This window comes from Lontra canadensis, unplaced genomic scaffold (assembly GCF_010015895.1).
Source record: "Lontra canadensis isolate GAN:19392208 unplaced genomic scaffold, GSC_riverotter_1.0 scaffold37, whole genome shotgun sequence".
NCBI classification, from domain to species: Eukaryota; Metazoa; Chordata; class Mammalia; order Carnivora; family Mustelidae; genus Lontra; species Lontra canadensis.
Window position 1 is genome coordinate 16,479,373 of NW_022631031.1, and position 14,663 is coordinate 16,494,035.

Genomic DNA, 14,663 nt, shown 5'->3' on the forward strand with positions numbered 1-14,663 from the left:
TGTGTTCTCTCTCTGTGTCAAATGAATAAATAAAATCTTAAAAACAAACAAACAACAAAAGACACCATTAAGAAAATAAAAAGAGATGCTGGACTCTGCAAAAATATTTGTGAAACATTTATCTGATACAAGACCTGTATCCAGAATAAAGAACTCCTACAACCTAATATTAAGAAGACAACTCGACTTAAAAAAAGCAAAATAATTTAATAAGCATTTTGTTAAGACATATGAATGGCTAATAAATGAAAAACGTGGACAATATCATTAGCCATTAGGGAAATGCCAATTAAAACCAAAATGAGATACAACTATATACACAACAGAGTGATTATAATCAAAAAGATTGCTGACACCAAGTTTTGTGAGAATACGGAGAAACTTGGAAGCCTCATACAGTGCTGGTGGGCATGTAAAATGACCCAGACACTTTGGAAAATGGTTCAGCAGTTTCAACAAAGCCAAGCACATACTTATCATATAATCAAACAGTTCGCTACTAGGTATGTAACCAAGAGAAATGAAGACAGGTGTCCATGGAAAGACTTGTATGAAAAATTTCATAGCAGCATTACTTTTGATAAACTAAAATTAGAAATAATCCAAATGCCCATCAACTGGTAAACAGGGATAACCTTAATGTTATCCTTCTAGGGAATTCTAAGGAATTCTATTCCATAGGTGGAACAGATGGCAACCTGCAAAATCTATTGATAGCCTTGGGTGGGGGGAGCTTCCATAGTCCCCAAATATCATCATGCCACATTACCTGCCCTTACGTTCAGCCCAGCGTAGCCCCTAGGTCAAGAAGTCCGCAAACCTCTGTTTATTTAGCACAGGATCTACGACAGGTCCTGGAGCCATGAGGGTCTTGTGACACATACTGGAGATTGCCATGTGATTAGGACAACCCAGGGCCTTGAAGGAGCTCACAGATTGTCCAAACAAGAAGCTGATAAAGTTTTGGCCTGTGTGAAGTTTAGTCACTTTTTGAAAGAAGTTTTTTTCCTTTCTAATCTTGTAGCCTAAACATAACTGCTACAGTTTCAAAGGCTCCAGTGCATGAACAGAGAAAAGCAGCCTGGTCAACGGAGAGGAAAACACCTTCCTCTCCACAATTTACACACATGCTGTCGATTAATAGATGCAAGGCAGGCCCGTGAAGATAAGCCTTTCACAAACAAAGTAGAGGGTATACAAGCCGAGAGCAGTCAATGTGGTTTACCTTCACCCTAACAGTCTTTTTTTTTTTTTTTTAGCCATTCTGAAACACCAGATCTCGAGATTAGTATTGCTATCCACAGGAAATGGGAGCTGAGTTTCAAAGGGACCCGATAACGTTACTAGGGTTTAATCTCTCTCCCTATTCTTCTGGAAAGAGAAGTGTTCATAAAAATCTTATTTCCGACTCAAAGAGTCTAAAACGAAATGGGCACCCAAACTCAGATGCGTTGGGGGAGGGGGTGAGGAAATCCTAAAAGAGAAAAATCTTCCCAAATGACTCGGTTATCCTCTCATTCTCCACTTCCATCCCCCGCCATCCTCCACCCCCACCCCCGCGCCCCGGTGCAGCGAGTGGGCGGTTCTTACTGTTTTTATTATAAAAGATTCCAGGTTCCTTGGATCCACCCAGACCTGACACCTTGACTCTTAAGTGTGCGCAGCCGGAACAGGCAAGTGGCGCGTGCTCTGAGCGCGAAGTGGCGAGCGCAGGACAGTCTCGGCGCGGCCACGAGGTCTGTGTCCCTGCCTCCTCCCCGTGCCCCTCTTTTTTCCTGCGCTGCAAGCAGCCAGGGACGCGAAAGCCCTTCCAGAAGTTCTCTCGGCCTGGGGGAGGGCGAGGCGCCGACAGCTCTCCGCGCTCTCTCGCCGCCGGTGCCCGCGCACGTGGGGAGCAGCTGGCGCAGGTGGCGCCGGGGTGCGGTCGATGAGCCGCAGCCTGAGGAAGATGCTGAGCCCTGGGAAGCAGGAGGAACCCCAGGGCGCAGTCTACCAGGGTGTGGAGAACGACATGGACGACTCCAAGGACTCGCTTAAGGTACCCCGGGCGATGGGCGGGTGGGACGGGTCCGGAGCCGGGCGGGAGCGGCAGTGCTTAACTCTGCGCTCCTGCGTTCGGGGTTTCCCAGCCGGCAACCCCGCGACAGGAGGACGCCGAGCACTGGAAACCTTCTGAGAATGGGGGCGGGGGGCGAGGGGCCGCGTTTGCGAGGGGCCCCAGGAGCGTCTGCTGTGTCCAGTTTGCCTGCCGCTTTGCTCAACCTGCCCTTACCCCGGCGCGGGCACCTACAGTCTGGGGAGACTTACCCCAAAGTACGGGGAATGGCGGGACTGGCGGGCTCCTCCGGGGAGTGGGGGCGTCAGGAAGGACTGTGGAAGAAGAAGCCTCTTGACGTGGGATGGGTGGTCTTCTCGAGGCGCTCAGGGCTAGGATGGGCTGTGTCGCTTGCACGGTTCCCGGTACACCCTGGTGTCCGTCCGGAGAGGCAGCACCAGCTGCAGATGGCCGGGTCGGGGGACTGAGACTGTCGAGGGCTCAACAAACCCGCCCCTGGCTTTCCGCACGTTGTCAGCAGGAGGAAGGGTCTTTTTTTTTTTTTTTTTTAACATTAAAATTACAAGTCTTTCCGACCCCACCCCCTACCTCAAATCCATTTCCTGAATTGGAACCGTGTTATCAGTGCCTCCAGTATTTTCCAGAGTGTGGGGGAGGGGTAGTTTGGAAAAATACACACAAGTGACTTAGAAATTATATTCTAGAGTACTTTAAAATTCACCTGGAGATGTACGTCACTGTGTTTTTGCAGCTTTATAGTATTCCCTTATATGAATGTATCATGATTTACTTCACTAGTTCAGCATGAGTGGACTCTCAGGTTGTGTTTGTTTTTGTTGTGTTTTGCTATCACACATGTCCTTGTGTAGTGAGTGTGGATACAGCTGATTCTGTTAGTATATTAGTGAATATGCATGCATGTCAAAGTCTTAGCAGAACCAAGAGGTATGTGCAGCTTTAATTTTGATAGAAATCACCAGATTGACCTCTAAATAGGTTGCACAGATTGTTACTGAGTCAAGCGCCGTGTACTAAATCACATAAACTGACAAACCAGCCTTCCCCTATTTGCACATCCAGATCAAACACTGACTCCCCCCCCCCCTCCTTAATATAAACATATTAACTAGGGTCTTTTGGCTTAATCCAAAGGATTGAGGTCATGAGTTCCAACGCTAGCATAGTGTTTTTGGAATTAATATTACAGACTGGAAGAAAATTGTACATTTCACAAATCTCAGAAATACTTCACTTACCAACGTGGTTTTGTTTTCAAGAGATACTTGCCAAAGGATTTCTGCAGCACAGCGTCTCAAACTTCATATTTGTGTTTGTCTTCATGTAGTTTTATTGCCTAAGTCAAGTAGAGCCATTTATATGATTTAAGGCTTTTAGAAGCTACAGTAGAGCTTGTAGTTTGAAGGGTTTATGTATTTTATTACCTAAAGTAATTCCAGATCATTCTGTAGGAATGTCAGCGGTGAGACTAATTACAAATCGGTACCTATAATACTGTAGAGAGTTCTGACTCTAAAGATTTTCTGATTAAAAAGATGTGGTGTATAGTATTTTCTCCAGCATCTCCACACCATCTCAGGAATACTAAAAAAATCAAAGGATGGAAGAAACCTTACAAGATGAGAAATATGGGCAGAGAAATGTGGACATCTGATTGAGGCCTTTACCTTTTTCTATGACACTCTAAGCATTTGACCCTTCATTTGTCAAAATCTTTTACCTGCTTCCCTCTTTTTTACCCCATTACTGCTTGTATTTCATTAAAGCAACCTAGAACAAATGCATTTGATACCTCTGTTTTAAAGTGCTTAGAATTAGTTTGTTTAAAAGTGATTATGTTCTGTATCTAGTCATGTAGTTTGGAATCCAAAAGAATCTGAAGTAACCCTGTGACAAAAAACAAAACAAAACAGTAAAACTATATTGAGTGAATATAAAATAATACTGTCTAAATGACATTCCCAGATTACTTTCAGAACTTTAAGAAGTCTCTTCAAAACCCGACTTAATATACGATGTATTAAATCCAGACTGTTTAGCACATCTGATGAGCTTATATAAAGTACTTAGATGCTCTTTTGTCATGTCGAATTTAGCAGTACCTTATGAGCATCTGAGCCTAGTTATTTGTCCTCTAGAGTATGTAATTGGGTTTGTGTTGACAGCACATCACTGATCAGACCTGTAGACTGTTCTCTCTGGCCCTGCAGCGTGGGCAGTGCAATCCCTTTATTACTGGGAGAACATCAAATCCAAGTGCTAAAATACTTCCAAATGTAATTAGACACTTTGGTAGAGTGAGACATTGAGAAACAGCGTATTTCTGAAAGAATCTCATTTTTAATTTTATTACTGAATCTGTTTAAGTTTAGAATTTGTTGCATGCTCATTGTTCTGTCATTCATTCACCAACATTATGGGTTGTTACATAGAGTTTTGTAGTTGAAAAGCGATACATGTGTATTTAAAAGACGGTCAGAGAAAAATGATTTCTTCGATACTATTCTGTGATAACAGAGCAAAAACAAAGTTGAAACTTTTTTTTTTTTAAAGATTTTATTTATTTATTTGACAGAGAGAGAGATCACAAGTAGGCAGAGAGGCAGGCAGAGAGAGGGAAACAGGCTCCCCACTGAGCAGAGAGCCGGATCTGGGACTTGATCCCAGGACCCTGAGATCATGACCTGAGCCGAAGGCAGCGGCTTAACCCACTGAGCCACCCAGGCACCCAAAGTTGAAACTTTTAAGGGATTTCGTTTTATTTATTTCAACCTGCATTTGTTGAATGAATCCTTTGAGTTGTTGAGTAAATCCTAATATGCTCCATGTTTATTAACTATATTAAAAAAACATTAAATAGTTTAACAATTTTATCTCAATGTGTGTCAAACATGACCAGTCACAGCCAAAGGTAGAATTAAAGCAAGTATCTGGATTATTTGTTTGGAGGATGTTGCTGCATTTTCAGGAAGTAGTTATTTTATGGTGGTTTCTATGAAAAGCTACTGTCATGTAAAATGTTTTGTTTTCATTTCATTTGATGAAATATTTGATAAGAAATACCTTCAGAAAAAAGTCAGATTATTATTTGGTCACATATTTGCAAAGCTGGGAGGAACATTGAGAAATAATTTTAGCCTATATATTAGTATAGCATTGGAATGAGGTTCCATTAATTTTTCCCATTGATTTTTAAAAAGGAAGTCTGGGGAAATTCTGAGGTGTATACGGGTCCATATGACCCCACCTGCTGCTCTGTAAACAGAGCTCTGGATCTGCCTTATTTCTCTCCTTCCTTCACTTTCTCTTTCTGGAAAACCTATTTACGTATATAAACTATCATACAAAATAAGTATCCAAATGTGTAGTGCACATTCAGCATAGACAGTCTGAGGAATGAACTAGAGAATGTTTCTCAAACTTTTTTTTGTGTCTTAGAACACCTTTAAACTTAAAATTGATGATTCCAAAGAATGCTTGTTTATGGGGTTAAAGCTACAAATAGTTACCATATTAGAAATTAAAGTGGAGAAAACACTTAAGACATGGGAATCCATGGCATGCATTCTAGTAACTGTCAGTGCTAAAATGTCACCATACCTTCTGTGGCCTGTCTCACTGTGCAGTCATGAGAGACAGAAAGAAAGGCTAGGCTAGAGAATGGCATCTTGTAGCTCTCCCAAAAGCCTCAAGGAAGATGGAGAATTTAGGAGGGCATTTGGAAGGTGGATTGGAAAGGAAAGAGAACAGGGCACACTTCATTCAGGTGGACAGACTAGTATAGTTTGAGCTAAGCACAACATGGACACGGCACAGCATGGTGCTAGAAGAGGCTGGCTTCTGGAGTAGAGCACTTGTGTGCAGTTCAGGGACATGTCAGAGTTTGGCTGCAGCCTCAGTTTTGGCCCACACTCTGCAATTTGGCTTTGGCTTTGGCAATCAAATATCAAAATACCTAATTCAGTGCCATTTCTGGTGTCTTCTGACTGGTGTGTTATCAGTGATACCATCATATCTAAACACTATAAAAATGTTAGCAATAGAATAAGGCATGTTGTTCGTATTTGTTAATACCTAAACACTTTCAAATATAAGGAATTCTAGAAGCAACTTAGACTAACACTCTTGTCAGTCAGTTGAAGTGTAATTAATAAGCATGATTATATTTAATTATTTTGAAAATTCCTTTTTTTTTCCTTTTTAAATATTTTATTCATTTGAGAAGGTGCGAGAGAGCACTAGAGTTGGGTGAGCAAGGCGTCCAATGTGGGACTCGATCCCTGGAACCTGGAATCATGACCTGAGCCAAAGGCAGATGCTTAATTGACTGAGCCACCCAGGTGCCCCAAATTTGAAAATTCTTAATTTTTTGTATAAAACAGATAGTAAGAATTTTCAAGTAGGGAACTAGAATATGGAACTAGACTGTCAGTTAATACAGATATTGTAAAAGGATACGTTACTTAATTTTTGAAAAAACAACATACTTTTGATCTAAAGTATTCATGAAAATTTAAATAATGCAAGGCAAGGTAATAGAAGCAAGTTCATCACATTAAGGTTTTTATAAAATTTTGTTTGCTATGGTAACATTAATAACATCAAATGAAATTATTTTGAAAGATTTACTTAATTTTTAGTAAGTTTATTCTGTTTAGGCCATGAGATTTTCTAGAAAAAGTTCTGCTTGGGCATTTTTCATATCTTGTGAGAATGAGTCAAAAGCGGAATATCAACATTGTCACCACAAAATTTCACAAGGAAGAGATACAGTGTCATTTATGATAAATTATCCTTAGTCCAGTCATAATAAAGAATATAAAAAGCAAGAAGAAGAAAAAGGAGTATTAGAGAAAAATAAGGTATTCAAAAAAAGCTCTCACTTTTCCCCTGACATCAGTGGAAATGAGCATGTGTTTGGAGTTACACTTTCACAGGCCAGTGACAACAGCCAACTGTGCCAAAAACTTACTGAACTTGCTCTCCAAGATCTGTTCTTATGGTTCAAAATATTTCAGTCTATCACACACCTCGTTCTTTTTTCTTTTTTTTAAACTATTAGCCAAATATCTTTTTTTTAAATTAACATATACGGTATTATTTGTTTCAGGGGTACAGGTCTGTGAAACACCAGTCTTACACATTTCACAGTGCTCACCATAGCACATACCCTCCCCGATGTCCATATCCCAGCCACCCCATCCCTCCCATCCCCCTCCCCTCCAGCAACCCTCAGTTTGTTTCCTGAGATTAAGAGTCTCTTATGGTTTGTTTCCCTCTCTGTTTTCATCTTTTTTCATTTTTCCCTCCCTTCCCCTATGATCCTCTGTCTTATTTCTCAAATTCCTCATATCAATGAGATCATATGATAGTTGTCTTTCTCTGATTGACTTATTTCGCTTAGCATAATAACCTCAAGTTCCATCAACATGGCAAATGGGAAGATTTTGAGGGTTTTTTTTTGATGGAGATATATATATATATATATATATATATATATATATCTCACATCTTCTTTATGCATTCATCTGTTGATGGACATTTAGGCTCTTTCAATAGTTTGGCTATTGTGGACATTGCTTCTAAATGTTGGCATGCATGTGTCCCTTCGGATCACTACACTTGCATCTTCAGGGTAAATACCCAGTAGTACGATTGCTGGGTCATAGGGTAGCTCTATTTTCAACTTTTTGAGGAACCTCCATGCTGTTTTCCAGAGTGGTTGTACCAGCTTGCATTCCCACTAGCGGTGTAGGAGGGTTCCCCTTTCTCCGCAGCCTCCCCCGCATCTGTCATTTCCTTACTTGTAAGTTAACTTTAGCCATTCTCACTGGTGTGAGGTGGTATCTCACTGTGGTTTTGATTTGTATTTCCCTGATGCCGAGTGATGTGGAGCACTTTTTCATGTGTCTTTTGGCCGTTTGGTTGTCTTTGAAGAAATGTCTGTTCATGTCTTCACCCCATTTCTTGACTGGATTATTTGTTCTTTGGGTGTTGAGTTTGATAAGTTCTTTATAGATTTGGATATTGCCCTTTATCTGCTATGTTGTTTGCAAATATCTTCTCCCATTCTGTCAGTTGTCTTTTGGTTTTGTTGACTGTTTCCTTTGCTGTGCAAAAGCTTTTGATCTTGATGAAATCCTAGTAGTTCATTTTTGGCCTTGCTTCCCTTGCCTTTGGCGATGTTCCAGGAAGAAGTTGCTGTGGCTGAGGTCGAAGAGGTTGCTGCCTGTGTTCTCCTCAAGGATTTTGATGGATTCCTTTCTCACACTGAGGTCTTTCATCCATTTTGAGTCTATTTCCCTGTGTGGTATAAGGAAATGGTCCAATTTCATTCTTCTGCATGTGGCTGTCCAATTTTCCCAACACCATTTGTTGAAGAGACTGTCTTTTTTCCATTGGACATTCTTTCCTGCTTTGTCAAAGATTAGTTGACCATAGAATTGAGGGTATATTCTGGGCTCCCTATACTGTTCCATTGATTTGTGTGTCTGTTTTTGTGCCAGTACCATACTGTCTTGATGATGACAGCTTTGTAATAGAACTTGAAGTCTGGAATTGAGATGCCGCCAACTTTGGTTTTTTTATTTTTAACATTCCTCTGGCTATTTGGGGTCTTTTCTGGTTCCATATAAATTTTAGGGTTATTTGTTCCATTTCTTTGAAAAAAATGGATGGGATTTTGACAGGGATTGCATTAAATGTGTAGATTGTTTCAGGTAGCATAGACATTTTCACAATATTTGTTCTTCAAATCCATGAGCATGGAACATTTTTCCATTTCTTTGTGTCTTCCTCAATTTCTTTCATGAGTACTTTATAGTTTTTTGAGTACAGATTCTTTGTGTCTTTGGTTAGGTTTATTCCTAGGTATCTTATGGTTTTGGGTGCAATTGTAAATGGGATTGACTCCTTAATTTCTCTTTATTCTGTCTTGTTGTTGGTGTATAGAAATGCAACTGATTTCTGAGCATTGATTTTATATCCTGACACCTTACTGAATTTCCTGTATGAGTTCTAGCAGATTTGGAGTGGAGTCTTTTGGGTTTTCCACGTGAAGTAACATATCATCTGCAAAGAGTGAGAGTTAGACTTCTTTGACAATTTGGATGTCTTTTATTTCTTTTTGTTGTCTGATTGCTGAGGCTAGGACTTCTAGTACTATGTTGAATAGCAGTGGTGAAAGTGGGCATTCCTGCCGTGTTCCTGATCTTAGCAGAAAAGCTCTCACTTTTTCCTCATTGAGAATGATATTGGCTGTCATACAGCTCATTCTATGATGATGGTTTTTATCTCAGCTTCAGTTTCTCTTGTATGTTGGTTTTTCCATCATTGACCAATCAGCCGAAATACATATTCCATGCATCTCCTGTTCAAGTTGTGACTTTGCCATTTACTGAGTCCCTTTGGGCAAATTGTGTAACTTCTCCATGTCCTTGTGTGTAGCCCTACCTAAGTCCACAATATAGCTAGGATTTCCAATGTGCAGAGAACAATGAGGTTGGGCTGACTTGGCCTGGTGCAGGATCCCACTAATCAAAAGAGGAGGAATAATGTAATCCTAGGGCGTGAGTGGATAGCCATCTAGACTACTAACCAAGTAAGTTACATAACACTGTTTTGGTATAAATCTAGCTCTGCTACTTGAGGAAACATTGGATGGGAATTGACTGTCAGCAAGAAGGTCAAAGATGGGACAATAATTAGATTCCTAGACTTAATCTTTGTATCATGAAAATCTTTTTATTTAACCAAAATCCCACATGCTCTGATATAAATACATTTTCATCTGAAAAAATTTCTTTATGTTTCTGGGCACCTGGGTGGCTCAGTTGGCTAAACTCCTGCCTTTGGCTCAGGTCATGATCACAGGGTCCTGGGATCAAGTCCCACATAGGCTCCCTGATCAGCGGAGGGTCTGTTTCTCTCTCTCCCTCTGCCCCTCACCCCCTGTTCATTCTCTCTTTCTCAAAGAAATTCTTAAAAATTTTTCTCTATATTTTCACTATACTTGCTATTTTTTAGATAACATCCCTTATAATTACTTCAGTAAAAGTTTTCTCAAGGCCTTTATTTCTACAGCATATACAAGTTTATGATCAGAAAAGCTGATCATTTATTTAATGCACTTATTAATGTTCAAGCATTTACTTGTACCTTCTATATATCTGTACTCATTTTGTGTTCTTCAAAAAAATATTTACCTTATCATGGGCATGATGAATAATTTTGGGTGATAGTAACCTTTTAACAAACAGCTTGTAGTGAGGTGCCTGGGCAGCTCAGTGGTTTAAGCCTCTGACTCTTGATTTTGGCTCATGTCCTGATCTCAGGATTGTGAGATTGAGCCCTGCATGGGCTCCACCTTCAGCAGATTCTCTCCCTCCTTCTCTCTCTGCCCCTCCTCCCTTAAAAAATTAACTTGTATTAATAAGTTTTATGTATGCTTGTTGGAGGTAACAATTTTTTATATACTTCCAGGTGGTTTTTGAAGGAAGTACATGTAGACTTAAAAACCTTCTGAAGAAACGAAAGAAATTAAGAAAATATGATGATATGAATGCATCCCCTTTGCACCATGCTGCAGCAGAAGGTCATGTGGAGCTGATGGAGATGATCATCAATGACTCCTCTTTTGAAGGTCATGGGAAGTTACAATGAGTGCTGTATAAGTCCATCATCCCATTAGATTCATTGGGAAGAGTGGTATGAAGTAATTTTGAAGGGCAGATGAGTTCCAGATTATAAAGGGCCTGAATATCTCACTCGGGAGTGTGGTTTTCCCTTCGAGCTAGTTTCCACTGAAATACTGCAAAGGGTGGTGCAGGGATCTGGGACATTGCACAACATGCAGAGATTTTCTTTATACACATTTGATGTGTTCTTTACTATTTTAATTGAGGTCATTCTGCACTTAAATTGCATATCATTGAATAAAATCAAGGCTCTAAGAAGACGGAACCTCCTCTCCTATCCAGCCTCATGCACACACAACCTTGTTTGATAAACTCAACTATAATCACATAAGGAAGGGAGATGCTACAGATTTAAGCCATGAGATACTGTGATAAGACCTTTATTACTTAAGATGATTCCATCAATATTGTAGAAGATGGATTGGAGGAGGAAGCCCAAATGAAAAGCTATTTTAGTAGCAAAGAGAAGATGAGAGTCCATGAGGGTTTTGAGATTGCAATAGGGAGAGAGGGAGAGAATCAAGAGCTATTTTGCATGTAGAATGGACAAGGCTTGATAAGAGATTGAGTGTGAGGAGTAAGTAGCAAGCAGTTGAACCAACTTTGAGTTTCCTAATTTAGGAGATTAGGCTAATAGTAAAGCTATCCAGAAAAGAAGGCATATAAAAAGAACAGAAGAAAAGTGAGAGTGAGGTGTGAAGAATAATGAATTTGGTTTGGTCATACTAAGTCTGAAAGGTCCAGAGGACATCTACTATTGGAAATATCCAGTAGACTAGAAGTCTAGAAGGAAGGGAGCTGCCCCCACAGGGCCATTGTTCATAGAAAGTATCAGAGGCTATGGAAGTGCATGGAAATCCTTTAGGAGACCATGAAATTGACAGCAAAGGTAGCTTAAGGGTAGAGTACCAACATAAGGATCAGATGGCAGAGGAAAAACTAGCAAGAGAATCGTGAAAAGGGTGGTGGATGAGAGATGGACGGTACAAAAGCCCAGGGAAGAGTTCCCAGATAGATGTGTAATAAGAGTAACTGTAGGGGCGCCTGGGTGGCTCAGTGGGTTAAGCCTCTGCCTTCAGCTCAGGTCATGGTCTCAGAGTCCTGGGATCGAGCCCCACATCGGGCTCTCTGCTCAGCAGGGAGCCGGCTTCCCTTCCTCTCTCTCTGCCTGCCTCTCTGCCTACTTGTGATCTCTGTCTGTCAAATAAATAAATAAAATCTTTAAAAAAAAAAAAAAAAGAGTAACTGTACCCAAGAACTAAAGTAGGAAGAAGATCACAATAACCCTTGTGCAAAAGGGTCTCAATGACCTTTATAAAAATGGTTTCTGAAAACTGATAGAGATAAAAGTGAAATTCATTAGTTAGTTAGTGAATGGGAATTTATCATTGTAGGCCCCTGTTTAAGTTTGGTGCTGAATGAAAATCGTGAAAGGAGTGATTTGATCAGACAGATTGGTCCAAAGATGTGTGTGAGTATGAGAGAGTAGGAGTATGTGCGTGTGTGTGTGTGTGGGTGTGTTGCTGAGAATGAGGTATTGGATGAATGAAGGAAGAGGGGAAAGATAAATTTTTAAAAGGAGAAACATGGGCATTGTGGCTGCAGTGTGGTTGCACATGGTCCCAAATCATTTTCATGATTGAATCCTTTCCCATCTCTTCAGACATAATAATATCCTGCCACTAATTAAAAAGGCTGATAAAGCAGACATGTCTATTTTAGAATCGATATAAGATACTGCTGTATAAAAGGTCATACTCTTATCTTATACTACTTACAAGGTAAGTAGTATAATATGTTGCATTGTAGAAATAAGCGGAAACCACATGTGGCATTAGCGGCACAAGCTCTAGTTCTAGCTTTATGGTTTATTAGTGGTGTGTCTTTTTTCTCATTAACATTTTTTTGAATCATTGCTATGGGCCATTCTACTAAGATCTTTGAAGACATGATTTGATATTATCCCCTCTGAAACATTGTGAAGTATATATATTTTTTAAACTTCATCTTTCCTCCCTCTCCCCAACTCCTTCATACCAAATTTGACTATAATAACATTGAGGTTCAAAGAGTAAGGCAGTTTACAGAACTCCATACTGGTTGTGTAACATTGGCAAGATTTTGAACCTCTGGCCTCATCTTTCTTTATCTTTCTGAAAAAAATGGCCATGGTCCCTTGTGGGGTGTTGGAGGGTTGAATGTGGTAATGGTTGTATGGAACTTCGTTGTGTTTCTGACATATAGTTACTAGTTTTATATAAACTCAATATTTTATAACTATCCTCAAGTTCATACTTAAGATAAAAACATATAGCAACAGGAGAATCTGTTTCTTGAGGATGCTATAGACGGACATCTAACTCATTTGACGGTGCTGGTGCTGTACTTCAGCATATCCCTGCTGGTGTCCGTCAGATATTTCCTGAGAACTGAAGCTATATTGTATTGTTTTTATAAAGAAGGTAAAGCCTGTGTCAGCAACACTTGGCTTTGAAGTCAACATGCATGCAATAGGTGTTGAATATAGTCCAAGCAAAATCTGTTATTTCGGTGTTTTTTTCTAGTGCTGAACGTCATGGATGATTATGGAAATACCCCTCTGCACTGGGCTGCAGAAGAAAACCAGGTTGAAAGTGTGAAGTTTCTTCTTAGCAAAGGAGCTAACCCAAACCTCCGGAACAGCAGCATGATGGCGCCCCTTCACATAGCTGTGCAGAGCTTGCACAACGAGGTGATGAAGGTAAGGCTGCTGCCCACACCCCATCATAGCATGAGCCAGGACCCCAGTCTGGCGGTCTCTGCCTGAGCCAGAGTGGTCAACATAGCCAACCAGGATGAAGGCAATACGGTGATGAGAACATTGGTGTTGCTTTTGACCAATTGATGATGATCTTGTCTTTATCAAAGGGTTCTTATGTATCAGCATTTTTTTTTAAAGATTTTATTTATTTATTTGACAGAGAGAGATCACAAGTAGGCAGAGAGGCAGGCAGAGAGGGGCAGAAGCAGGCTCCCTGCTAGGTGGAGAGCCTGATGCGGGGCTCGATCCCAGAACCCCGAGATCATGACCCGAGCCAAAGGCAGAGGCTTAACCTGTTGGGTCCATGGTCAAAGGAGCGAGACTGATACAAAGCTAAGGTCAAGCGAAGCTTTATTTCGCGCCAAGCATCGAGAATCAAACTGACCAGCCAGGGCCGTCTCTTGTAAAGAGGCGACCCCTCCCAGCCTCACAGACTAACTTTTATAGAGCAAAGGCCATGTGGGTGAGCCTGGCCACACATAGGTGGCCAATTGAATTACAATTCACCCTATAGTAGTTATTTGAACTAGCCTATCACTCTGGTCAGAATTGGGACCCAAAAGGCAGGGCCCACATTCTTAGGTGGTTAGGGAGGTGCTTTCCTGATTGGATGTCTCCACGTGGCTTGCCTCATCCTTGTATTCTGGGCTCTGTTACCTTCGCCTGACCTGACATATCCTGGTATATGGGCTCTGTTATCAGGGGCTGGTCAGTCATATTTTTCTGGTTTCCCAGACTTGTTTCTAAGTAAGTTCCTCTGGGAGGGCAGGGTCAATCTAAGTTTACTGCATAAACAACAAAATGGCTAGCTCTGGCTAAGCAGGCCCTTACAAACCCACTGAGCGACCCAGGTGCCTCTGTATCAGCATTTAAAAAAAAAAGTTTTATATATTTCAACTTTTTAATCCTCATTCAAAGAAACAGAACTGTGTACCAAGACTATTATTATCCCTATATCAGAGCTGAGGGAACTGAGGCACAGAGAGAATGAAATAATTTGCCTAATGTTACATAACTGATTGAAAGCAAAAATTAGGAATTTAAAGAAACAACTGTGTACCAAGACTATTATTATCCCTATATCAGAGCTGAG

The 14,663-nt window shown here is 40.6% G+C and overlaps 1 protein-coding gene across 1 annotated transcript in view; it reads left to right on the plus strand.

Annotated features, from left to right (window-relative positions):
* The first annotated feature begins 1,927 nt into the window (after positions 1-1,927).
* Positions 1,928-14,663, plus strand: part of TRPA1 (transient receptor potential cation channel subfamily A member 1) — a 65,590-nt gene continuing 52,854 nt past the window's right edge. The window contains exons 1-3 of the mRNA XM_032869254.1: positions 1,928-2,038; positions 10,556-10,715; positions 13,335-13,510. Of these exons, the coding sequence (XP_032725145.1) occupies positions 1,928-2,038; positions 10,556-10,715; positions 13,335-13,510 (447 nt within the window). The remainder of the gene's footprint in view (positions 2,039-10,555; positions 10,716-13,334; positions 13,511-14,663) is intronic.